Below are 27,935 nucleotides of genomic sequence, written 5' to 3' on the forward strand. Positions count from 1 at the left end.
ATCATGACAACCAGAGCTAGCCGCACCTTCACACACACACGCACGAACTCACCCGAAATACACACCGACGACGAACGACGAAAACGGAACGCGAAAATAAATGCGTCCCGACGGACAGGCACCGCGAAACGAACTGACTCTGCTCTGCTGTCATCGTGACAACCAGAGCTAGCCGCACCTTCACACACACACGCACGAACTCACCCGAAATACACACCGACGACGATCGACGAAAACGGAACGCGAAAAAAAAATGCGTCCCGACGGACAGGCATCGCGAAACGAACTGGCTCTGCTCTGCTGTCATCGTGACAACCAGAGCTAGCCGCACCTTCACACACACACGCACGAACTCACCCGAAATACACACCGACGACGATCGACGGAAACGGAACACTGAAAGAAAGGCACACAGCAATATCACATGTTTAACACGTGAATCTGCCCCATACGACTTGGCATGTGAATGTCATGTTTAAATCACTTCGAAAATTCTCATCGCGCGACGCGGTAAACTCAAAAGCAAAACACGTTAACTTCATATGAAAACGCTTTTGAATTTGCAATGCTTTTCTCACGAATGTTAAATGATTTTGTAGTCTAAATTGACTGGGTTTCCAGTGGTTTTCAGGTGTTAAAACGATGAAAGGGGTTTTCTTATTTTTACAAATTTATTACACGGTTTCAATGATAAATAAGATTTATTTTTATAAATAAAAACATTTTTAAGAATACTTAAATTACATAAATCGGCGTTGTGAAGTTCGTTCACCGAGACATTCAAGAATTCGCCCTGCCGGAACGGCGAATCGGCAAGGTCAGATCGTTCGAGAACGGGTTCAAGCTGGCCGAAAAAAAGTGCAGCAAGACGACCAAACACTTCACGATCCGACAGCTGGCCGATCCGTAGCTCGCCCGTGTTATCTATGATGAATCTTGAGAAGCACCGTCACCGCCGGATCCTGATCTTCTGAAAAAATAAAATAAAAATAAATATATTTGTATTATTTTTAAACAACCTAACTATTTATCTTGATTTTACCTACCATTGCGCCCAAATATTAAAATAATCTAAGGGAACTAGTTGGCTAAAAGCTCGGTTAGAAGTAATTTCTATCCGAAAAGCAAATTCTTCACCATCCTCGTGCGTGGCCATCTTACTTATGGAGAGTTTTTTGCCACACGCATTTGCCACACAACATTTGAACCTAACGTGTTTTTCACTACAAAATCAAAGGAAATATCGAATGGGGCAAATCGATGTGAAATTCATTTGAATCTGAAGTGAAAAGCATACGAAATAAGAATGAAAGGCTTTTTGCTAACGATCAGCTGGTTTAAAATGATTTTCACATCTATATGACATGGAAAGCATGTGCTTGTCAAAGGAAAAGCACGTGATCTTATGGTGTGAATTTTTGGAGACTCTCACGTGAAAAAACACTTGAGTTTGCTATGTTGGTTTCTTTCAGTGAACGCGAAAAAAATGCGTCCCGACGGACAGGCACCTCGAAACGAACTCTACCGGATCCTGATGCAATATTACACATTTATTTTGACGCAAAATCTGTCATAATTTCCTGATGATACAAGCAGTGCACGAGCCACAACAATCATCCAAACGAAAAATTGCTGATCCCTTATTCAAAATTTTATGAACTTTCCGAAAATACTTTCAAAAGAACACGATTGAATTTTAGGGGTAAAAATTGCCAAAATCATCAGCTTTTTTTGTGAAATACTGATAACATGTGAAGAATACATGCAAAACACTTCTGTTTTTATATGGGTAATTCTCCGCCAACTCACACAGCAGTTGCCCCGACCCCTCTTCGATTTGCGTGCAACTTTGTCCTAAGGGGTAACTTTTGTCCCTGATCACGAATCCGAGGTCCGTTTTTGATATCTCGTGACGGAGGGGCGGTACGACCCCTTCCATTTTTGAACATGTGAAAAAAGAGGTGTTTTTCAATAATTTGCAGCCTGAAACGGTGATGAGATAGAAATTTGATGTCAAAGGGACTTTTATGTAAAATTAGACGCCCGATTTGATGGCGTACTCAGAATTCCGAATAAACGTATTTTTCATCAAAAAAAACACTAAAAAAGTTTTAAAAATTCTCCCATTTTCCGTTACTCGACTGTAAAAAAGTTTGGAACATGTCATTTTATGGGAAATTTAATGTACTTTTCGAATCTACATTGACTCAGAAGGGTCATTTTTTCATTTAGAACAAAATTTTTCATTTTAAAATTTCGTGTTTTTTCTAACTTTGCAGGGTTATTTTTTAGAGTGTAACAATGTTCTACAAAGTTGTAGAACAGACAATTACAAAAATTTTGATTTATAGACATAAGGGGTTTGCTTATAAACATCACGAGTTATCGCGATTTTACGAAAAAAAGATTTGAGAATGTTGGTCGTCGTTGATCATGGCCGTTCATGGTCACCCGCGACAGACACGGACGACGAAACAAAGAGAAACGCAAAAAGTAACTTTTTCAAAACTTTTTTTTCGTAAAATTGCGGTAACTCGTGATGTTTATAAGCAAACCCTTTATGTCTATATATCAAAATTTTTGTAATTGTCTGCTCTACAACTTTGTACAACATTGTTACACTCTAAAAAATAACCCTGCAAAGTTAGAAAAAAACACGAAATTTTAAAATGATTTTTTTTCTTTTAAATGAAACAATTACCCTTCTCGGTTAAACAAAATAATGGTGGTAATATTCATCAGGTACACAGCAAAAAATCCGATGATGAAATCGCATGCAAAAGCATGCACATCACCTTCGTCAAAATAAACACTTAATATTACACACTGCATGTACAATTTTTGCAAACACAAAAAGAAGTTGCAACCGACGGGATTCAAACCCAGCACCAACAGTAAGGACTGGTGCCTTAGCCCACTCGGCCATCAGACCGATGAAAAATGGAAAGGATAAACGCATACACGAGCTTGACATTTCGGTCAAGTAGGTTTCCCATACTGATGGGCTACATATTTCAGAGTGTAAAATCACATTAAATTGCATAAAATAATGCAATTTTAATTTTACACCCAGGCCTTTTACACGCAGCTGGATTACTACTTTTTTAGCTGTGTAATGATGACAGATTAGAAAAGTATATTGAATGTCCCAAAAAAAGACATATATCACGATTTTTGACACTTGAATAATGGGAAATTGCAGCGATTTTAAAACTATTTTTTAACTAATTTTTTTGATGAAATTACTTTTTTTATTTTGAGTACGCCATAAAATCGGGTGTCCAATTTTACATAAAGGCCCCTTCGACACCAAATTTCTATCTCTTCACGATTTCGAGCTACAAATCACTGAGAAACGTGTCTTAGTAAAAAAAACCCAGAAAATGAAAGGGGTCGTACCACCCCACCGTCACGAGATATAAAAAAAAAGTTTCATGAAAATCGTAAAGGGGTTGAGAGAACTTTTTCCGATTTCGTGTGAGTTTGCGGAGAATAACCCATTTGTAAAAACCTACACTCCCATGCTCCATACAAATTCCCCCTTTTTTGGACGCTAAATTACAAGCCCTAGTTTAGTGGCCGGGTCCGGTGGTTTAGTGGTTAGCGTGGTAGCCTCTGAACCCCAGTATGGCCTGGGTTCAATCCCAGACGGACCCGGTGGCATTTTTCGAGACGAGATTTGCCTGATCACGCCTTCTATCGGATGGGGAAGTAAAACGTCGGTCCATTTGCGTAAAAGAGTTTTTGAGGCCGGGACCGTGGTGTAGGGGCAAGCGTGATTGCCTCTCACCCAGTCGGCCTGAGTTCGATCCCAGAAGGTCCCGGTGGCAAATTTTGAGACGAGATTTGTCTGATCACGCCTTCCGTCGGATGGGGAAGTATATGTTGACCCCGGTCTAACCTAGAGGTTAGGTCGATAGCTCATTCCAGGTGTAGGAGTCGTCTCCCTGGGTCCTGCCTCGGTGGAGTCGCTGGTACGCAGTTGGACTCACAATCCAAAGGTCGTCAGTACGAATCCCGGGGTGGATGGAAGCTTAGGTGTAAAAAGAGGTTTGCAATTGCCTCAACAATCAAGCCTTCGGACATCAAGTTTCGAGTAGGAATCCCGTAATCGGGAACGCCAAGGCGAATAATTTGATTTTTGATTTTGAGTTTTTGAGTGACTCACCACACATATCCTTTGGACGCCTAGAAATGAGCAGAAACTTGCAACAGAGACCACAAAAGACTAGAGACCCTAAATAGGCAACGTATGCATTGAGCTTGGCAACACTGATAAGTTTTGTTGGGCGTAAAGGCAAATGCTCGTTTGGATACGTCAAACTCGTGTCTGTTTGGGTACGTCAAATTCACTTCAACCAGTCCCAGTGTCTTGCGAACCTTCGTGGTGAACGGACACTAGAGCTGCGGTATTTTTTACTACCTAAGCTCAGAGTTATTTCAAAACAAAATTCACAGTCTTTTTAAAGACTACCTGAGTTATTTTCCAAAATTCTAAACAGTCTTTTCAAGACTAACCCCACCTGAAATTTTGTTGTATTTTACAAACAAGGCCATCTTTTTAAGAGAACTTTGCTTGCAAAATGCGTCAAAACAAAGGTAAACGCAAATCTTCTGAAGATTTGGTCGTTACGTCGGTGAAGCGTTTGAACGCTAAACCGGCTAACGGAAACAGAAAAAGAAAACCGCCTCTTCTGAGGTCTGATTCTGATTCTGAATGTGAGGTCAATCCTCCAATTCCATTGACAAACAGTTTCGGTGTTTTATCCGAAACTGATGACAAGGAACCTTCTCCTCGTACTGAGCCTTCTGCCGTCGAGAAACGAGTAAAGGCTCCGCCAATTGTAGTGACTTCCGTCTCCGATTTGGCCAGCTTTCGAACGCAACTGAAGAATTGCAAGGAAACTTGCAATTTGAAAGTTTCGTTCCAGCTTGGTCGAAGAGGAGAATGTCGCTTGTTGACGGAATCTTTACAAGATCACCAAACTTTTGTTGGTTATTTGAAAAACCACAAACACAATTTCTACACGTATGAGACCAAGAATGCTCGCCCATTCAAGGCGGTCTTGAAAGGTCTCTCCAACGACTTGTCGGTGGATGAGATCAAAAACGAACTTAAGGTGTTGCTTGGCTTTGCCCCATCCCAAGTAATACCAATGAAGAAAAAATCAAACGGGAATATTTCTCGCTTTGGTTTGACTTCACAATTTTATCTGATTCATTTCAACAGAAATGAAATCAACAATTTGAAACTTTTGGACAAAGTTCAGTTTTTGTTCCATGTACGGGTAAAGTGGGAGCATTTTAAGAAACATGGCGGTAATGGCCAGAATCTGACCCAGTGCCGGCGTTGCCAGGCATTCGGTCACGGTACTGATCATTGCGCCATGGTTCCAAAATGCATGGTTTGCGGGGATTCTTCTCACGACAAGGACAATTGTCCCGTGAAAGAAGTCACCCAATTTAAATGTGCAAATTGTGGTGGAAATCACAAATCAAATTTCTGGGATTGCCCCATCAGAAAAAAGGTTTTGGATTCTCGTGCTAAGCATCAGCCGAAATCCAAACCGAAATTTTCTCAAAGTCAGGTTGTACCTGCATCTTTAAATCAAACGTTCGTGCTGTCTCACTCGAACAATTCTAGAAATACCCCTACCGTGGAAAAGTTAGGTAACAACAATGGCATTTCTTATGCTAACGTCGTTTCGGGTTCATCCACGAATTTTAAATCCTCTACCAATCTTTCTGAAATTGGGCAGGTACCTCAAATCTCATTTGAAATTTTTTCTGCTGGCAACGCTTTGGGATCTTCTGATCTCGGCGATGTTACGTTTGAAAAAATGACTTTTTTGCAAAACTCACTGTTTGGTTTGATTCAAACAATGAGTAATGCTACATCCATGATGGAAGCAATCCAGATTGGATTAAAATTTGCGAATGATGTTGTTCTTACCCTGAAGTTTAATCATGGATCTAAGTAATTCCATCAATATTATGAATTTTAGTGCTCACTCTTTAAAAGCGAAAGAAAATGAATTTTTCAACTTTTTACGAGTTCATAACGTGCATGTTGCTCTTATAACCGAAACATTTTTAAAAACTGGCACTTATTTGAAAAGTGATCCAGATTATAAAGTTATAACTAATAACCGAATGAATCGAAATGGCGGTGGAGTTGCAATAGTTATCCACCGTAGTATGACTTATAGCACGTTACGTGACTTTAAGTTAAAAGTTATTGAAAGTTTGGGCATTGAACTTGAAACTTCTTTTGGGAAAATTATGATTGCAGCTGCATATTTGCCATTCCAATGCACTGGGGAAAATAAAAATTATTTCAAAGGGGATTTGAATAAACTTACTCGGCATAGATCTCGATTTTTGATCATCGGTGATTTTAATGCCAAACACCAATCTTGGAATAATTCTAAAGTAAATTCCAATGGTAAAATTCTATTCAGAGATTGCACTTCTGGTCTTTATTCGGTTTTATACCCGAATGGGCCAACTTGCTTTTCTTCTGTTAGAAATCCATCTACTATTGATTTGGTGTTGACAAATCAAAGTCAGTATTGTGGTCCTTTAGTGACTCATGCTGATTTTGATTCTGATCATCTTCCAGTAACTTTTTCACTTTCTCATGAAGCAGTTACCAGACCCAATAGTTCTGTGTTTAATTACCACAAAGCTAATTGGGACAGGTATCAGCATCATATTGAGAATAATTTGAATCATGATTTTGTTTTAGAAACCAAAGCTGATATTGATTCAGCCTTGGAATCTTTAACTAATGCAATTTTGGATGCTAGGAATATTGCTATTCCTAAAGTCCAAGTCAAATTTGATTCTCCCATTATTGATGACTATCTTCAGCTTTTGATTCGTCTAAAAAATGTTCGCCGAAGACAGTATCAACGTTCTCGTGATCCTGCACTGAAGCGAATTCAAAAAGATTTGCAAAAGGTTATTGACCACAGATTCACTCTCCTGCGAAATGAAAAGTTCGCAAGAGATGTCGAACAAATTAAACCTTATTCCAAACCTTTTTGGAAACTTTCAAAGGTTCTTAAGAAACCTCAAAAACCCATCCCTTCTTTAAAAGATGGTGATAATATTCTATTAACTAATGGGGAAAAAGCTCAAAAACTTGCTCAGCAGTTTGAGAGTGCTCATAATTTCAACTTGAATGTTTTGAGTCCTATTGAAAATCAAATTTCAATAGAATTTCAAAATATTGTTGAACAAGAATTTTCATCAGATGAAGTTTTTAATACGGATCTGAATGAAATAAAATCTATTATCAAAAAATTTAAAAATATGAAAGCCCCTGGTGAGGATGGCATTTTTTACATTTTAATTAAAAAATTACCAGAAGCAACTTTAAGTTGCTTGGTCAAAATTTTCAACAAATGTTTTGATTTGGCATATTTTCCCAGTAGTTGGAAAAATGCCAAAGTAATTCCGATTTTGAAACCGGATAAAAATCCTGCTGAAGCCTCAAGCTATCGGCCCATTAGTTTGCTTTCATCTATTAGTAAATTATTCGAAAGAATAATTCTTAATAGAATGATGACACACATTAATGAAAATTCAATTTTCGCTGATGAGCAGTTTGGATTTCGCCTTGGGCATTCAACTACTCATCAGTTGTTGAGAGTTTCAAATTTGATTCGAAGCAACAAATCTGAGGGCTATTCTACTGGCGCTGCTCTTCTAGACATAGAAAAAGCATTTGACAGTGTTTGGCATAAAGGTTTGATTGCGAAATTGAAAAGGTTTAATTTTCCGATTTATATCGTGAAAATTATCCAAAATTATTTGACGGATCGTACTCTGCAGGTATGTTATCAGAATAGCAAATCTGATCAACTACCTGTACGTGCTGGCGTCCCTCAAGGAAGCATTTTGGGTCCAATTTTATACAATATTTTTACTTCTGACTTGCCTGATTTGCCCCCCAGGATGTCAGAAATCACTTTTTGCTGATGATACAAGCATCTCCGCCAAAGGTAGAAGCCTTCGTGTCATCACAAGAAGATTACAAAAAAGCTTGGATATTTTCAATTCTTATTTGAAAGAATGGAAAATTACTCCAAATGCTGCAAAAACTCAACTTATTATTTTCCCTCACAGACCAAGGGCTGATTTTCTTAAACCAAAAAGTCATCACATTATAAAGATGAATGAGGTAAATTTAAAGTGGGAGGATCAAGTGAAATATCTTGGACTTGGTTTTGACAAAAACCTTACTTACAAGGATCACATTGAAAGTATCCAGGTTAAATGTAACAAATATATTAAATGTTTGTATCCACTTATAAACAGGAATTCTAGACTTTGTCTCAAGAATAAACTGTTAATTTATAAACAAATTTTCAGACCTGCCATGCTTTATGCTGTGCCGATCTGGACAAGCTGTTGCTTAACCAGGAAGAAAAAACTTCAGAGGATTCAGAACAAAATTCTGAAAATGATTCTGAAACTTCCTCCCTGGTTCAGCACCAGTGAACTTCATCAATTAGCCGAAGTTGACACTTTGGATGTTATGTCCAATAAGATAATTGATGCATTTCGACAAAAATCATTGCAGTCTTCAGCTGCATTGATCCGCTCTTTATATAGTTTATAAGTTAGTTTTAAGGTATCCCTTTTCCCTTTTGTACATGTAGGACCTCCTACATTTGAAATCACTGAATAGCGAAAGCTACAATATTTCATGAATAAATGAAAGTTGCTAGTATTTAAAATTGAGGTGAAAAGTCATCGTTTGTGATTGGACACTCAATAATATTTTAACTGAATGAATGTACATGGAAAAGAAATTTGAATAAATATAAATTAAAAAAAAAAAAAAACTTCAACACTGAAAAAACCCAATTCTCGAAATCGTGAATTAAATTCACGAATGCGAGAACCACGAAGGAATATATTCACGTTTATAGTGCAAATGCACCATACTCATGAATAAATTCGTTCGTGGTTCTCACATTCGTGAACTTAATTCACGATTACGAGAATTGATTTTTTTCTGTGTATTTAGGGTCCCTACAAAAGACCCGGCGGTCGTTAAAGTGGATTGCTTTGCTTTTTTTTGGTTTAAAAATTCGAATTGATAAATGATTGTGAATGCATCACCATCCCTAGATTTGTTGTCTTACAATCAGTAGTTCTTATGTTTTCAAGATTTTTTGGCGATGCTTTATACATGATTCTAGCCTATGCTACTTACATAGGCCAGAATTTTTAATATAAATTTTCATAATCTTGCCTCCTTCACCATTTTTTTTAAATTTCAGTCCGAACTGCATCGGTATCTAAGCCTCGATTTGCCCCGAAGACAACGTGACGTCTTCTCTGCCTAGCAAACGAATCATTAGCCCAGACAGGCTGGCTATTGTTTTAGCTTCTGCACGCGGCCCATATGGGCCACTTCGAGCCAACAGATTCTTACTAAACTGGATAATTACAGGCTTCGGCATGGTCGAGCCTTCTGCCTCGAAACGTCCCGCACCCTCTTCTAGCTTAAATTGGCCAGAATGAGAACAGATCCTTAAAACAGTTATAAATTAGCAGGAATTATTCCCACCTAAATCTTCCCGTAGTTGGTCAGGGCTCTCACAACAAAATCGACTTGAGTAATTGAATCCAGAGAGGGAATGGAAAAGGTGCCAGGAGAGGGCGTTTAAGTGGGAAGACAGGCCGGTGCGGCAACCTTCCAAGGACCTCTTTGTCGTCGTTGGCGAATCCTTCGTCCCTTCCTTATTATGCCGGTATTCTTTTCTGGTTCTGGCTTCGTTGCACTACTTCAAAGTGATCTGCGGGCAAAAAGGTAAAAAAAGGGTGGGCACAAATCGTTTAAGGCCCTATAATTTTCCAACTAAGCGCCACTTTTGAGGAAAAAGTCGGCAATCGATACAGGTTTGCGGGATTTTCTATAGAATCGAGCCATAGTTCTCATGCAACTTGAGGTAAAGGTGTCATGAGAATATGGGAAAGAGGGAAAAATGAGCGACATTCGTTACGGTCGCAAATCTCCAAGAACATTCGAAAAAAGGTTCGTTTTGATTATATTTAGTTATAAATCTTGCCGTGTTTGGCCACATCGGTGGTTTTGTTTTTGTTCGGAATGTCTCAGTTGGTCTTTATGTGCAGTAAATTAGAAATTAGAAATGCCTGAAATTTATGACAGTAAGACACGTGACCAGACTGGAACACTCATCAAGTTCATAGTTTTGTGAAAAATTGAGCAATACAAAAAAGGGATTTAGTCTCCTCTACAATACTACAGAAAATATGATTTTTTCTTAATGCTCGGATTTGTTGAATCCTCATAATGCAAGACATTTTTATTTTTAGGACAACAGACATTTATGTTCTCACGAAACTTTCCCACGCAATATACAATTTTCGCAATAAACTAAAATAACGTCTCTGCCGAAACAGCCACCCTTCTCCAATGGTCCCCGTGAGACTTTCGCCACTGCAATCGGCAAAACCCAAAAACCGTTTAACCAATTTTGCCTTTGCCACCCGAAAAACTTAAGGAGAGTGTAAAGTTCATTGAATTAGGGGTTCCATTTAACTCAAAGTGGCACTATTCGTGCTTCTGGCCGTATATAAAACAATCAACGGGCCGCGTCGTGGTCCAGATGTTACACCAATTTCCAAGCAACCTTCGAAAATTGCCCTGGCAAAGTGAATTTCCATCATCTTAAAATTTAAAACACCAACAAATCCCTGCCAGCCTTTTGCCAATGGCGGTACTGGGTCCCAAGGGGGGGCAGCTAGGCTAGAGGGGGAATTAAATAAACAAACTAAAATAAAGCAGGGAGAAAAACTAAATCACCCAAAGTGAATGGCTTTGGCCGCGCGGACCAGACACCTTTAAATTATATCAATTTGTTTCGGCTCCTCGGGGCTCAATCACGCGTGGCCACGGCGGCAGCACCTGTGTGGAGAAATACCCCCCTTTCTCACTCCACCACGTGGTAATTGCCCACGTGAAAGGTAAATCTTCATCTCCCCACTCCGCAGAACGTCCATAGCAATAATTTGAATAACGTTTTAATTGAGCGCCAGTGCGTTTATCGCGAGAATGGTCCGCGGTGCATTATCAACTTCAAAGAACATCCCCCAAAGATCTCGGAAGTTGTTGAACTTGAACTTCTTCTCTGTGGGCAGAATTTGGTTCATATGTGGAGTTCTTTCCGCTCACTCTCCCTCTTTTGGACCGGCGGGGTCAATCGCCTTTCCCCCGGGTGGGTGCGGCACCCAGAAAACTTTTTGGCGGAAGGCAAAATTTCAATTAGAACTAGCGCAATTTTCCAGAGTTGCTTTTTTTTTTGTTTATGTTTGCTAGCTTTTCCGATGTTTGCTACATGGTGGTTACCTAAATTAAATACTTTAGTAATTTTTGCTCTGTTCTAGTCAATTTTGCAATTCTGTTCAATTCTATTCAATTCTATTCAATTCGATTCAATTCTATTCAATTCTATTCAATTCTATTCAATTCTATTCAATTCTATTCAATTCTATTCAATTCTATTCAATTCTATTCAATTCTATTCAATTCTATTCAATTCTATTCAATTCTATTCAATTCTATTCAATTCTATTCAATTCTATTCAATTCAATTCAATTCTATTCAATTCTATTCAATTCTATTCAATTCTATTCAATTATATTCAATTCTATTCAATTCTATTCAATTCTATTCAATTCTATTCAATTCTATTCAATTATATTCAATTCTATTCAATTCTATTCAATTCTATTCAATTCTATTCAATTCTATTCAATTCTATTCAATTCTATTCAATTCTTCAATTCTATTCAATTCTATTCAATTCTATTCAATTCTATTCAATTCTATTCAATTCTATTCAATTCTATTCAATTCTATTCAATTCTATTCAATTCTATTCAATTCTATTCAATTCTATTCAATTCTATTCAATTCTATTCAATTCTATTCAATTCTATTCAATTCTATTCAATTATATTCAATTCTATTTAATTCTATTCAGTTCTATTCAATTCTATTCAATTCAATTCAATTCAATTCAATTCAATTCAATTCAATTCTATTCAATTCTATTCAATTCTATTCAATTCTATTCAATTCTATTCAATTCTATTCAATTCTATTCAATTCTATTCAATTCTTTTCAATTCAATTCAATTCTATTCAATTCTATTCAATTCTATTCAATTCTATTCAATTCTATTCAATTCTATTCAATTCTATTCAATTCTATTCAATTCTATTCAATTCTATTCAATTCTATTCAATTCTATTCAATTCTATTCAATTCTATTCAATTCAATTCAATTCTATTCAATTCTATTCAATTCTATTCAATTATATTCAATTCTATTCAATTCTATTCAATTCAATTCAATTCTATTCAATTCTATTCAATTCTATTCAATTCTATTCAATTCTATTCAATTCTTTTCAATTCAATTCAATTCTATTCAATTCTAATCAATTCTATTCAATTCTATTCAATTCTATTCAATTCTATTCAATTCTATTCAATTCTATTCAATTCTATTCAATTCTATTCAATTCTATTCAATTCTATTCAATTCTATTCAATTCTATTCAATTCTATTCAATTCAATTCAATTATATTCAATTCTATTCAATTCTATTCAATTATATTCAATTCTATTCAATTCTATTCAATTCTATTCAATTCTATTCAATTCTTTTCAATTATATTCAATTCTATTTAATTCTATTCAGTTCTATTCAATTCTATTCAATTCAATTCAATTCAATTCAATTCAATTCAATTCAATTCAATTCAATTCTATTCCATTCCATTCCATTCCATTCCATTCAATTCAATTCTATTCAATTCTATTCAATTCTATTCAATTCTATTCAATTCTATTCAATTCTATTCAATTCTATTCAATTCTATTCAATTCTATTCAATTCTATTCAATTCTATTCAATTCTATTCAATTCTATTCAATTCTATTCAATTCTATTCAATTCTATTCAATTCTATTCAATTCTATTCAATTCTATTCAATTCAATTCAATTCTATTCAATTCTATTCAATTCTATTCAATTATATTCAATTCTATTCAATTCTATTCAATTCAATTCAATTCTATTCAATTCTATTCAATTCTATTCAATTCTATTCAATTCTATTCAATTCTATTCAATTCTATTCAATTCTATTCAATTCTATTCAATTCTATTCAATTCTATTCAATTCTATTCAATTCTATTCAATTCTATTCAATTCTATTCAATTCTATTCAATTCTATTCAATTCTATTCAATTCTATTCAATTCTATTCAATTCAATTCAATTCTATTCAATTCTATTCAATTCTATTCAATTCTATTCAATTCTATTCAATTCTATTCAATTCTATTCAATTCTATTCAATTCTATTCAATTCTATTCAATTCTATTCAATTCTATTCAATTCTATTCAATTCTATTCAATTCTATTCAATTCTATTCAATTCTATTCAATTCTATTCAATTCTATTCAATTATATTCAATTCTATTTAATTCTATTCAGTTCTATTCAATTCTATTCAATTCAATTCAATTCAATTCAATTCAATTCAATTCAATTCTATTCAATTCTATTCAATTCTATTCAATTCTATTCAATTATTACAGCAAAAAATAATGCTCCAGATTCGTGTAAAAGGCCTTGATGAAAAATAGTTTTTTGCATTATTTCATGAAATCTTATGTAATATTACATCAAGATCTATGGAGCCCATCAGTATGGGAAATCTACTTGACCGAATTGTCAGACTCATATAAAAATACAATTTTTATTACATATAATTTATATAACTATTCGTTTCTTTGCAATTTATTATGTTGAATGAAACCATGAATAAAGTATAGACTCGATGATCCGAAGTTTCGGTTATCCGAAGATCAATCTTCCGAAGGTTTGTATGGGACTTCAGATAATCGAGTCGTGAACATAAAAAATGTTCTTCGTATTTTTTATATTTTTACTTTAAACTAGAGCGTCCAATTTCCCGGGGTTACAACATTTCCGGGAAACGGGAAATTTTCAACAATTTTCCAAGGAATTCCAGGGAAATTTTAAATTTATTGAAAATTGTTTCCGAGCTTATTTCTGATTAATATTATGCAAAAAAATCTAAGAACAGCGACTTTAACGGTTAAAATAAGTGTCAATTAACTGCTTGACTACATGTAAAAAATCATACAGTTACGAGAAAATTATTTTTTTTTCAAATTACAATAAATCAAGTTCAATAAATCAAAAAAATATCTCAGGTATTTTTAATGGGAAGTATTTTTAATCAAGTGAGTAAAATGAATCCATACTCAATCATCACAATTCTTGTTTGAGAGTATGGTTTGAAAAAAAAAACATGCAGAAATTATGTTTTTCATGACAAATATCTTTTCTGAAACAAGTCATACTGGTTTCAGCCTTAAACAAAATGGTACAGCTTTTTTTTATTTTCTTATATTTTCCTCGTGTTTGTTTTACAGCCATCCCACATATTTGGAACACCCACAAATTTGGAACACTTTTATGATAATTTGTCAATAGCATGCCAAAAGTAGCTTCTCTGTCGACCTTACTATTTTTAGAACCTTCATTTGGACATGATCTTGCTATTTCACTAGTAAAATTAGTACTTTTTGAACAAAAAACTTCATTCCAAGACTATTTTGTCCAGAGCTGCATAACATTGCCTCAAAATGGCCTGTTTCATAATTGTGGGATGTTATTGTGCCTCCCACAATTGTGGAACACCTGAATTTAACTGATATTTTCACAAAAAGTTATCAAACCATGTATAAAACATCACTTAGCTTGAGTTTCATTGGTTTCAGTGTGTGAAGTCATTATTTTGCTACAAATCTGTACTCCTGGAGAGATCCAAAGTTTGTTTACATCCGTAAGAAAAAAGTGTTCCGAATTTGTGGATTTCAAGGGTCAAAGTAATTCTTCAAAAACTTCATATAAAAGTTAAAATTTGCAGATGTTCGATACAGCATTCGAAATATCGCAAGAAAAGCTTTCAAATGAAGGTAAAAGCGAATCATTAAGTTCAATTACCGATTTGCTATGATTTTTTGAACATTGGCCGATCTGGAAACCGTTCCGAATATGTGGGATGACTGTACTTCAAGTTTTGAATAAATATCTTTGTTTTTTTCATTTTTTGATCACCTCTTAAATTATACAAAGTAGTTTTCTAATGTTTTTTTAAAGGTTTTATTATACCACATGATTTTCAGGTTTATAATCGACTTCGTGTGAATGTTTTTTCATGGCACAAAAAAGTAATTCAAATTGTAAGAAAATCTCATTTGATCATGGTAAACAAAAAATGTTAAACAAAATCTCTATCTTACTTTGGCAGGAAGGGGTTTATATATTTTTTAAACGAAATAACAACAGTAACTCTTCAAAAAAATCATACTGTAGTAAATCATTTTCATTATGCAAGATCTTTTTCCAGTTGCTTTAGAAATTAATATCATCAGAAATAAATGTCGATATCAAAATTTCTGATAATCCGATATATGTATGAACTTAACAATGAATATGATAAGTTTTTTCATTAATTTTTTTCAGAGCATTTTAAAAATATTGGTCTCAAAAAGTTAAAAAATTGTATGCTTCCGCTTGAATTTCGGGAATTTGTAAATTTCCCGGGAAACGGGAAATATTTTTTCCGGGAAATTCCGGGAATTCCCGGGACGGGAAGTTGAACACTCTACTTTAAACATCAAATCCGAGTTCTGTTACCCCATTTTAGTCAAATTTGAATGGTTGGTTGCCTGTAAAATAAAAAAAAGCATTTTTTCAATAATAAATCATCGCCGTTTTGGCCGCCATCTTAGATTTAAAAATACTTAATCACCTTAGGGTAGTTTAACGAGAAGACTTCCATTATTGCTATGATTTTTCGTTTAAAGATATACATTTCGCGTCCCTATCAACTTTTTGCCTTCCTCACTGAGGTAAGGCTATAATCCTGCTCTAAAAATGAACTTTGTATAAAAACGTCGTAGACCCAACTTCATGTATACATATCGACTCAGAATCGAAAACTGAACAAATGTCTGTGTGTATGTGTGTGTGTATGTATGTATGTGACCAACAAACTAGCTCATGTTTCTCGGCACTGGCTGAACCGATTTGACCTGAACCTATTGCATTCGACTTGGTTTAGGGTCCCATAGATCGAGTTTTATACAGATAGAAGTTTCGATAAGTAGTTCAAAAGTTATGTATAAAAATGTGTTTTCACATATATCCGGATCTCACTTAAATGTATGTAAACTATATCCGGGTTCATCATCCGACCCATCGTTGGTTAGGTTATCAAAAAACCTTTTCAACGAGCCTAAAACATTGAAGATCTGGCAACCCTGTCTCGAGATATGGCCACTTAAGTGATATTGATGTACTTTTTGGAAGCCGGATCTCACTTAATTGTATGTAAACTATGTCCGGATCCACCATCTGACCCCTCGTTGGTTAAGTTATCAAAAGACCTTTCCAATGAGTCCAAAACATTGAAGATCTGGCAACCCTGTCTCGAGATATGCCCACTTAAGTGATATTGATGCACTTTTTGGAAGCCGGATCTCACTTAAATGTATGTAAACTATGTCCGGATCCACCATCCGACCCTTCGTTGATTAGGTAATCAGAAGACCTTTTCAACGAGCCCAAAACATTGAAGATCTGGCAACCCTGTCTCGAGATATGTACACTTAAGTGATATTGATGTACTTTTTGGATGCCGGATCTCACTTAAATGTATGTAAACTATGTCTGGATCCACCATCCAACCCATCGTTGGTTAGGTTATCAAAAACCTTTCCAACGAGTTCAAAACATTGAAGATCTGGCAACCCTGTCTCGAGATATGGCCACTTAAGTGACATTGATGTACTTTTTGGAAGCCGGATCTCACTTAAATGTATGTAAACTTTGTCCGGGTCCATCATCCGACCCATCGTTGGTTAGATTATCAAAAGACCTTTCCAACGAGTCCAAAACATTGAAGATCTGGCAACCCTGTCTCGAGATATGCCCACTTAAGTGATATTGATGCACTTTTTGGAAGCCGGATCTCACTTAAATGTATGTAAACTATGTCCGGATCCACCATCCGACCCTTCGTTGATTAGGTAATCAGAAGACCTTTTCAACGAGCCCAAAACATTGAAGATCTGGCAACCCTGTCTCGAGATATGTACACTTAAGTGATATTGATGTACTTTTTGGATGCCGGATCTCACTTAAATGTATGTAAACTATGTCTGGATCCACCATCCAACCCATCGTTGGTTAGGTTATCAAAAAACCTTTCCAACGAGTTCAAAACATTGAAGATCTGGCAACCCTGTCTCGAGATATGGCCACTTAAGTGACATTGATGTACTTTTTGGAAGCCGGATCTCACTTAAATGTATGTAAACTATGTCCGGGTCCATCATCCGACCCATCGTTGGTTAGATTATCAAAAGACCTTTCCAACGAGTCCAAAACATTGAAGATCTGGCAACCCTGTCTCGAGATATGCCCACTTAAGTGATATTGATGTACTTTTTGGATGCCGGATCTCACTTAAATGTATGTAAACTATGTCCGGATCCACCATCCGACCCATCATTGGTTAGGTTATCAGAAGACCTTTCTAACGAGTCCAAAACATTGAAGATCTGGCAACCTTGTCTCGAGATATGATCACTAAAGTGATATTGATGTACTTTTTTATTCCGGTTCTAAAAAATAGATGAAATTTTTGTACAATTCCATCATATCAGCGATTGTTGGTAATATGTGAGGAAGGCTCCAACCATATAAGTGGATTAAGTAAGTTTTTTTTAACAAAATCCCTTCTACAAGTTGTTAAGAATAGTGCCCTACACATGCTGATACTTTTTGGAAACGACTATCCCATTCCTTGCGAAGTCATGAAAATCGTCATTAATCAATGATTGCCAATTAGGACATTAATGACTGTGCCACAAAATTATATAAATTTTGAAGTACAATTGATTTAGATCAAAAATTCCTTCAGTGGCTTCAATGAGGCAACAACCGGCTCATGCTGATTCAATTTGGTGCAGCAATTCGTTAAATTGAATTAAATATAGATAATTTTAGATCATCAGATTTTCTTCAAGAATGCTCTACGGCTTCACTTTAAGGGTCATGCCAAAGCTCAACAATTTAAAATAAGACAACGAATTTTTTTTCGTGATTCGATTAACCGAAGTGAATTTTTGCTAAGGCCTTCGGATTAGAGGGTGAAGAGGGGGAATTTCCGGGAAAATTTTCCCGGGAACTCGACCATTTTTGAACCTCTTGATTCCCGAAAAATTCGTTCAAGACTCGCGGGAAATTTTAAACTTATAAATATCGAAGCAAAACTATATAAACTAATCAGAAAAAAATAAATAAAATTGTTTAGAACATTGAATGTTCAATGTTCGATGTTCTCGTTTGAATAAACCAATGCTTCGCTTATCTTATTCAGAAAGTGTAATTTTAACTTTAAAAAAATCCAATAACTATAATTGAGAGAAGCCAAAAAAAATGTGGATCCCAAAATTTACTTTAAAAAATATTTACCGGTTACAACCCAGAAATGAAATTGAATGTTTTATTTTCAAATATTTTTTTTTATTATTTCTAAGAGGGATTCTTCAAGAAATATTTACAGTTGACCTTAAAAATTACAACAAAAAACAGTTTAGTTAATTATTTTGAGTCGTTGTTTATCATACTGCAAAATTCCCGATACTGGGAAATTATATATTAACCATATTAAATACTTTTTTGAACAAAAATCTAATATTAGGTTTGTGCTACTTTTGAAAAATTACTCAGTGCGAATTAAGATACGTAAATATTTTAAACTAAAACTTTGAATCTTAAAAATAAACCATTTTGTATTTGCCGATTCAGAAAAAAAATCAATAGGTTTTCTATAGTCCCCTAGAATAATGAGGCTACTTAAATTAACGTTTTATAGTATTATTATGAATTAATTGTTACTGATTTCATTGAAAAGAAACAATTTTATTACTTTTCATTATAAATTTTTGGCGCTATTTACATAGTAAAAAACTCCCTGGACCCTGGAATTCCCGGGAAATGGCCAAATTCAACTCACTAGTCTCGGGAAATTGAAAATCACGGGAATCGTCACCCTCTATTTCGGATAATCGAGTCTGGACTGTATTATGATATCTTCTAAATATAGTTTTTCAACTTTGAAAGAAGAAAGATGTGGTTCTGTCAGAGTAACGAAAATGATAAAAAATACAAATTAAAGCAAATAAATAAACAAATAAAGCATTGGATTTTGAAACAAATAAACAAATTGACACCCTGCCAAAGACCTTGCCACCCCAAAGTTTGGGGGAAGTAATTTGGGCAGAAAGATTGCGATCCATCCGTCAATTCTGATCAGATTTTGATGCCATGGCCGCTAAAAAAGTTCTGTACTCATAATTGATTCACTTTTTCTGCCCACCAAAATTAAACCTCAAGCGAAGAGGAAAAATTCTACGCGAGAGGCGAAAGGAATGAACAAACAGCTTCCAGCATTATCTAACTCGATCGGAAGCTGCTGTAGATGGAAAATCAGAAGAAATGAGATGAAAATTGTATTTTTGTTGCATGTATGTGGGTTCATAATATTATCTGCAAAGTGATTTCAAAGGAAACGGAACTTTTCCGGATAATTTCCCAATTAATGCTTTCGTGATCATGGAGTGTTTATTTTGTAATATTAAGATAAGAGTTCCCATTTCAGCTACGACAAGATTTCCACTTGTTATAGTTTTATTCCCTAATGCCTAATTTATAATCTCAACTTCTCCTTCTGAAATCTATTCTCAGATCGCTCTATTACAAAATCACCTTGAAAGAGAACAAAAAATTGCAGTGAAAGCAGCATAGAAAAAAAACAACTCACGCGTGCTCCGTACTTTCGGAAGTACGTAATTACAGCCCCGGATAAATATCTCTGGCGCAGAAATCAAGGGTTCGGTTGTAAACCGATTATAGTAAAACCCGCGAGCATTTGGAAAGGGATTTTCCCTTCCGTTTTTTTTTCAACTCATTCTGGCTCTCCTTGGTTCGATCTTAGCCCGGGGAGAACCAACGGCGGTTAATTTGTAGAAATTATCGCGGAAATTTAAGCTGGACCAGGGTGGAGTGACCAATATTTGAACGATCTAAGGGAGCTTTTCTTTGAAATGAAATTTGAAGTAATTTTAAATGAAAATTAATTATCTTGTAAAAAAATTGACCGTTTTTAACATGAGCAACATATGTCACTCTACCCTAACTTCATTCAATAAATTCAACTTTCTTCATGTTGCTCTTCTCTTCTCGGGATTTCTTTCTGCACTAATTAAAGTTGGTTTAATTTGTAAATTGATAGACCAATTTCAGCATCTTTGGCTGCCGTTCTAGGGGGTCATTACGCGCGTATCTCGTAACGATCGGAAGTGCTGATCGTCGTGCATGTGGAATGTATTTTTAGCCGCCTAGAAGCCGTATTCGGCTAGATTTTGGACATCAGGGTGAGGGGATCTTTGTTTGGCGTGAATAAAATTTGATTTTAAAAGTGTACTGTTTTTTCGTGGCAGAAGAAAACAGCTTAATGCAGAGTTCAATAAATTTTAAAATATAACTTTGATTTTGACTAAAAAAGGCAGAAATTATCTCCCTCAACCATAATTGAAGTGGAAAGTGAATGTTTGGAAGCTGCGAGCTTAAAACGAAAGCACACATCGCAGAATCAGAAACCAGCAAATCTCCGGAAGGAAATGCACGCGCGGAAGAAGTTTTTCTTTTTGCTATGATGGCTTGATGCGTACACAGATCGGAAGGAATATTGAACTTTGGGGATAATTGTGGATACAGCTAATGGGATGTGTTTGAACTCGGCTCCGGCGGGTTCAGCTCTATATTTATCTGGATGATATTCTGGACGTTCGCCAAGTAATTTGGTACCGCTGTTTGCCGCGGGAGAGGAAGGTTGAAGACCCCGTCCGCCATGTATGGGGGTTGATGATCACAAGCTTGCGGAAAATTTGAGCTTCGTTTGATTTACTATCGATTTTAAATGTCAAGAGATTGTTCTCAATACAACAATTTACAGCAATTTATTTTCATTCAAAATAAGATTTTATAAACATAAATTTGACTCCGCTTGAAAAATACAAAAATAATTTTAATATGACTTTAGAGGAATTGAAAAAAACCTGTCTGTAAAAAGTTGAATTTCAAAATCATAAAAAACCAGATTTGCAAACTGCATTATACACGATTACAGTTGACAGTTGTTGCCTGTAGATTCAGTTTCAGAAATCGTCCACTCTATTTTACAAAAAAAAAACTTGAAGAGAATGTTGGAAATCAAAATCAAGCCTAATTCTAGAAATTTAATAAAATTCAATTCAATTTATTTTATTTGTAAATAATCAATTCACAATTTCGTATTTCTTATAACCTAATAGAGTTTTGGAGTTCATTTCAACTATGATATGTACTATTGCTAATTTTGACGTAATTGAATATTCGAACAATAGATTTGGCAAGAGATGGAAAAAATTACAAAAAAATAACATTCTGGAAACTCTAGAAATTTTGAAACAAAAAAAATCACAAAATGCTACAAATTTTGGAAGGGATTTTTATCCAACATGGGTAAAATATTTGTAGTTCTCTTCAATAAACTAAAGACTATAAGTCTTTATTGTGTATTTTTTCTTACTTCAAGTAAAACTCATGCAAAATAAAATGCTTGACATTAAATCGGGCAAGCAATAAAAAAATGTTTCTTTTTGAATGTATGCAAATAATTTTCAAATATTTTGTAATTTAAAAAAACTTACTTTTCCTGTCCTGTAATGATCAAATTACCTACTTAGGCCGATGCAAATATCTTTTAAAGTTTCTGTCGTTCGGCTCTGGCCGTGGTCGAGAGGGCGGGGGGAGGAGGGGGGGGGAATAAGAAAATATAAATATTGAAATAACAAGTCTTATTTTTTCACTAGTTCAGATGTTTTGCAATAAGTTGCAAAAAGAGGATTTTTTCAGCACGAGTCGTACATTTATACAACGAGGTTCAAGAAGTTGGATAAATACGACGAGTGCTAAAAAATCAAATTTTGCAACGAGTTCCATACAACCTTTTTGCATTTTAGAAAACACCCATTTAGTGAAAATATGTTCATGTATTTTGTCAATAAATCGTTTGAATCAAACAAATGTTGAAAAGTATTACATTTCGAAACAAGTGCTGAAAAGTTTCACTTTCCCATTTAGACAGAGCTTTTCAGCATTTATTTTGAAAAGTGTTGCTATTCGATTCTGTTATCTTTGGTACAGAAAAGTAGGCTATTTCGTCGTTCAAGAATGACAGGAAAAGTAAGTAGTTTCACGACGGAATTGCAAAAAAAAACACTTTACAAAATAAATGCTGAAAAGTTCTACTTTTCAGCACTGAAATGGGTGCAGAAAAGTTGAACTTTTAAGCACTTGTTTCGAAAAGTAACACTTTTCAACATTTTTCTGATTTAAACAATTTATTGACAAAATACATGAAAATTCGACTTAAAATTTCACTCAGTGGGTGTTTTTCGAAATTGCAAAAAATGTGGTATGGAACTCGTTGCAAAACTTGATTTTTTCAGCACTCGTCGTATTTATCCAACTCGGTGATCCTCGTTGGATAAATGTACGACTCGTGCTGAAAAAATCCTCTTTTACAGCTTGTTGCATAAACTACTATTGCGATCCTAAACATCGAAAATTTCCAAAAATTCAAAATATTTTTAAATCAACCAAAACATACTAAAATGATTCTAAACGCAGGGGAATGCTTTTTAAATTGATTTCAGCTGATTACACATAAATTTCCATTTTTTTTAAATATATTTTTTGCCCCTGATTTTTGGGCCAACTTTGAAGGGAGACAACAACTTTAAATAAAATTTGTACCAGCCTTATCATCTCCAAAACAACAGTACTGAAAAGTTGAAGTAGCAAAGTAGCAGTCATTTGAGAGCTGAAAACTTTAGTATATCAAAACATTATACTTTATTGGATATTAAGTTGACTAAACACAAGGACGCCACACTTAAGTGAAAAAACAAACGTTTCAATAAAAATACTCAATGTTTTTTTTTAGAAATTTAATATCTGGAGCAACACGAGAAAAGGGCGCATAAGCATTTTGATAACAGCAACTATTTTGGAAATTTCGAGACAACAGGTCACTTTTCCTTTTCCACAAAACTCGAAGTGGTAAATAATAGCTGGCCTTCCCAGCTATCTTCTAACGTTGCGGGTTTTGTTAAATAGTTACCTGTTGACCCGGAATTTGCGAAAAAGTTCCAGTTGTCAAAATGCTTATGCGCCCTTTTCTCGTGTTGCTTCAGAAATAATGTATGCAACTTGCTGCAAAACCGTTTTTTACAGCACTTGTTGTATTTATCCATGTCGTGTTGAAAAAATCATAATTTTACAACTTGATTTACATCAGATGTTTTTATTTCATAGGGTAGAGGACCCAGTTTTCGCCCTGCTCCAGTTTTCGCCCACCTACTGGATTTAATCTGTATTTAGCAAACTTATACCATTTTTTGGTTGAATTTACTATGTAGGTTTACATATTCATTCATTTCTAGTACTAATTGAAACTTTTCTAATGAATTTCTATTGTTTATTAAGTTTTTATAAGCTTTTAAAAAAAAAGCCTTACTGCAGCCGCCATATTTTTGTCAATTTAGACTACAGCGGGTAATAATGTTAATGAGGGAAAACAACTCATTTTGTCCGAAAATTATGTAAATGAATAATTCATTAGTTCACTGTATGTCTGACATTCATGAAAATCTAGTGATTTACCTGTTTTAAACATTTTCCAAAGGTTATATCAATAAAATAAAGTGGGTGATTTCTGGGGTCATGAAAAAACATGCGATCCAATTTTCTTCCAGGGCGAAATCTATTATTGTATTTTCAGATTTTATATGGAACCAGTTTTCGTTTACCATAAAAACTTATCTAATCGCAGCGAAATGTGCTTGAAAATATATTTGGAACATTCTAGATTATTTTTATAGGTTAAATAATCATTGTAATTAGTTTCATTCATTAGGGGGTTTTGGTATAAACATCAGTTCAAAAATTGACCTAAGCTAAGATATGGGACACCTAGTTCAAATGTAGTAAAAGTTTACTGGTACAGAGGAAAACAAATTAAGCAGAGGATGGGAAAGTAGTTACACATGTGCTTTAATATTAATATTTAGAAGTACTCGAAGTTTTATATTGAGTCAATTCGGGAGCGAATGGCCCATAGGGTTAAAGCTCCCCTAACAAAATCAACAACAACATGGAGCTAATTGTAACTGTGTACTCTTATCTTGGGTGAATAGGGACACATGAGTTCTATCACAAATTTTGATTTAGTCATATTTTTTTAGTGAGAGTGAGAACATGTTTTGGTTTTAGTTAGAATATACAAAGAACCTAAAAATAGTAGGACATCTGTAAAGAAAGCTCCTAGGGTTTTTTGAACTTCAATTTATTTTACGACAAAATATGTGCAAATCAATGAAATTGAGCTTCGGGAACATGTTGTGTATCAATAGGAGACCATATTTGCTTAGCTTTGTGTCATAATTTCATATGGTTTCTTGATTTTTGTCGTGGGCGAAAACTGGTTCCAAAGATGGGCGAAAATTGGATTTAGGGGGGCGAAAATAGGCTCTTCAGAGCACTTTATTGATGAATGATGATGATGAAAACTTTGTGGAAACTGAAAAACAAATAGTTTATCATCGTTCTACAACATATAGAACCAAATACCATACATTGTCATTAAATACTCATCAAATTTCCTAGATTGCCACTATAAAGTGGGCGATTTCTGGGTTCTCTACCCTATTTAAATTTAAGATTCTTAAACTATCTACAACGAAAAAGTATTTTCATCCACCTTCGGTATCAAATCTCGTTCCAAGAAGTCACCCAAGGATTAGCGCTGTAAAACATGCCCCAATTACATCACCCGGATCACTCTTTTCAAAACCCGCAAAGCCGCCAAGCGCCACAACGCAAAAAGGATTATCTTGTACCTTTTCAACGGTTGATCAAATCCACCGCCCGAATTCCGATCAAGGTTGATCCTCAGGCCGGGCTGAAACCGATACCTGTCCACAAGCTAACCCTAATACGCCCGAGGACAAAGGACTGCGGCGGTGGCGGCGCTTATACGCCGCAGTAGCAGGTACAAATCTTCCTACGCACGATAGTTTGGGATCCTCCGTAATCGATATCAACGCGCTGTGCCCAAGGGTTGAAAAGAGACGACTGCAAACCTTCCAAAGAGGCGGAGCTAACCGTAGCTGACCCTAAAAGATCGTGTAGGTACACCACTCGAAGGTGCAAAAGGTAGCGCGCGATAAGTCGTGATCTCTCACTCTCTTTCGCCTGCCGATCACTCGTCGGGCCGTCTCGTTCCACCGTCCATCCCGATCCGGGACCGGTCCAGCTCTGTTTTGTTGCCGTTTCGCTCCGACTCTCTGGCAAGAATCACCTGTTGCTGCTGCAGAGATTCGGAGCTTTTCGGAGATCGCACGCGGGATCAACTCTACGATCGGGATCGCCGCAGCACTCCAAGTCAGTTGATTACGAAACTTCAACGCAATTAGACGCGTTTTCTGGACCGAGCAGCAGGTCGTCGCGAGTTTATTTTCTGGAAGAGCGTTTTTGAGAGTTTGTTTGTCGGTTTTTTGATTTTTGTTTATTACCACTGGATGAAAGCAGAGTGAATCTGGACTACGAAGTTGTGAACTTTAATGACGGTTAATTGCGCGTTGAGAGTGGAACAAGTAGCGCGAGGTTGTTTAGCGTGATTGCGCGGGACTTGAAAGATCGATCGTTGATCGAGTGCGAAGGAAGCCAGGAATTTGATAATTGGATAAGTGATTTCCAAGGACTTAGCAATGAGTTCGACGTACATGCAGTACAACCCAGCGTCCATGATGTACGGTGGAGGTTTGGAGTCGTCGTACAATCATTACGGGATGGGGACCGGTGGTCAGTGTTACGGGTACGGAACGGACGGAGCCTCTTCGGATGGGTATCATAGTCCGGGGCCGGTGTTCAGCCCGGAATCGTACTATCCTGGAGAAAATTACGGATACAACGGACCCAACCCGGCAACCAACGGAGAACCTTACTACAGCTACACAAGCAACAACTTTAAGACCGCCAGCCCAACGATTCCAAAGTTGATCCCGTCTTCAGGAAGTTCAACCGCCAATTACCACTCAACCCGATACGGCCAGGATCAACCAACTCCGCTCAAAGCAACCAACTACGATCGGATCAGCTATAGTCCGTACAGCATCCCGACAAAACGCAGTCCAGACTCCGCCACAACAACCCTTCAACAGCAACCACCGGCAACTTCCCCAACGCCGAGCACCTTCAGCAACGACAGCAGCATTAGCAGCAATCCGGATGGATCCCCAGTTCCCCTCCAACCGGAGGTCGTCAAGAAGCGCCGATTGGCGGCAAATGCCCGCGAGCGAAGACGCATGAACAGCCTGAACGATGCGTTTGACCGGCTTCGTGACGTGGTTCCTTCGCTGGGTAGCGACCGTAAGCTGTCCAAGTTCGAGACGCTTCAGATGGCACAGACCTACATTGCAGCGCTCAACGAGCTGCTGACAAGGAATTGAGAGATCTTGGTGGCGCAGTAGGCTGTTCGTGGTCGTCGCCAGGTTAACCTTGATAACTTAGGTTCACGAGTCAAATTCGTTAACGTATGTTAACGATTAGCAAATAAATCAGCCAGGCTACTGCGATGTCCTCGCAGTCTCCAAAATTGATGTAAATATTGATCACCTAAGTTGTAGACGTGTTACGTCGCACTCCGCTAGCAGACCAATTATTAGGTTTAATATAATTACCGTAGGTCGTCAGGCAAACACAAGTTTGAAATTATCTAGAAATAGCTTAAAACGCGATAAGTTCCTCGTGTAATTTTCGTCTAACCATCCCCGTCAAGAATACGAGACAAGGTCGACGAAACAATCACGGCTTGGACCCGAACAAAACGTGCTTATGCTAACATGTAAATAATATTTTAATCGAGCTTTGGCCGCCCGTTTGTCCCGCGTGGCGGACCCTCGGCAGTTGGCTCCGAAGTGGCGATTATTGGCCAATTATCGAATTACCAAGGCTGCCGTGGGTCAACCTCCAAGATCTTCGGGTGGCGTCAAGAGCTCACGCGCGCTGCACAGGAAAAATGTGGACTGATTCGATTAGGGCTTTAAATTGTACGTACGATGGTGAAGAAAAGGAGGAAGAAGAAGCAGTTTAACGTTTTAGGTTAAATATTGGACGCGAACGAGAGAAGGAGAAGGTAAAATCAGAAGCACTAAGAGAAACAAGACTTGTACCTCGTAAATTATATCGTTTAAGGTGCGCACCCAGCCAGCCTGATGCATCATCATCGGCTGAGGTGCAGGAAAAAGGTGAAGAAAAAAAGATTGTGTTTATGTGTAAATATATATGAAATATAGATAATTGTGCAATTGTAAGATTGTTGAGTGAAGGACGTACGAGCTCGTTCAGAGTGAGAGGTTAGAAATAAGTCAAAATAAAAGCATGTTGTTTGATAAATATAAACGCAATTTGGTAATTTCTAGTGTTCAAATGATGACCTAACAATGATCCATTCATCTTGCTAAAGGGGCCATACATAAACCACGTGGACACTTTAGGGGTTAGGGTGATGGATTGTGGGTGGTATGGATAATTGTTCACAAGGGGGAGGGGGAAGTTTCTTTGACAAGAAAAATAATTAAATACGTTCTTGCACCGCCTGT

General features: G+C 36.3%; 1 protein-coding gene and 1 long non-coding RNA gene across 2 annotated transcripts; one reads left to right on the top strand and one right to left on the bottom strand.

Moving 5' to 3' along the window:
• Window positions 1–682: 682 nt before the first annotated feature.
• On the bottom strand, window positions 683–1,471 carry LOC120413121 (uncharacterized). The gene is made up of 2 exons (XR_005604912.2): window positions 1,043–1,471; window positions 683–970 (listed from the first exon to the last, which is right to left on the bottom strand). It is a non-coding gene; the product is annotated as an uncharacterized LOC120413121 (long non-coding RNA).
• A 23,616-nt stretch (window positions 1,472–25,087) lies between these two features.
• On the top strand, window positions 25,088–27,725 carry LOC120413128 (protein atonal). The gene has a single exon (XM_039573833.2). It carries the CDS (start codon window positions 26,043–26,045, stop codon window positions 26,781–26,783), a length of 741 nt encoding a protein of 246 aa, XP_039429767.1. The 5' UTR covers window positions 25,088–26,042; the 3' UTR covers window positions 26,784–27,725.
• Window positions 27,726–27,935: the final 210 nt, after the last annotated feature.

Source organism: Culex pipiens, chromosome 2 (genome assembly GCF_016801865.2).
Source record: "Culex pipiens pallens isolate TS chromosome 2, TS_CPP_V2, whole genome shotgun sequence".
In the NCBI taxonomy this organism is placed as follows: domain Eukaryota; kingdom Metazoa; phylum Arthropoda; class Insecta; order Diptera; family Culicidae; genus Culex; species Culex pipiens.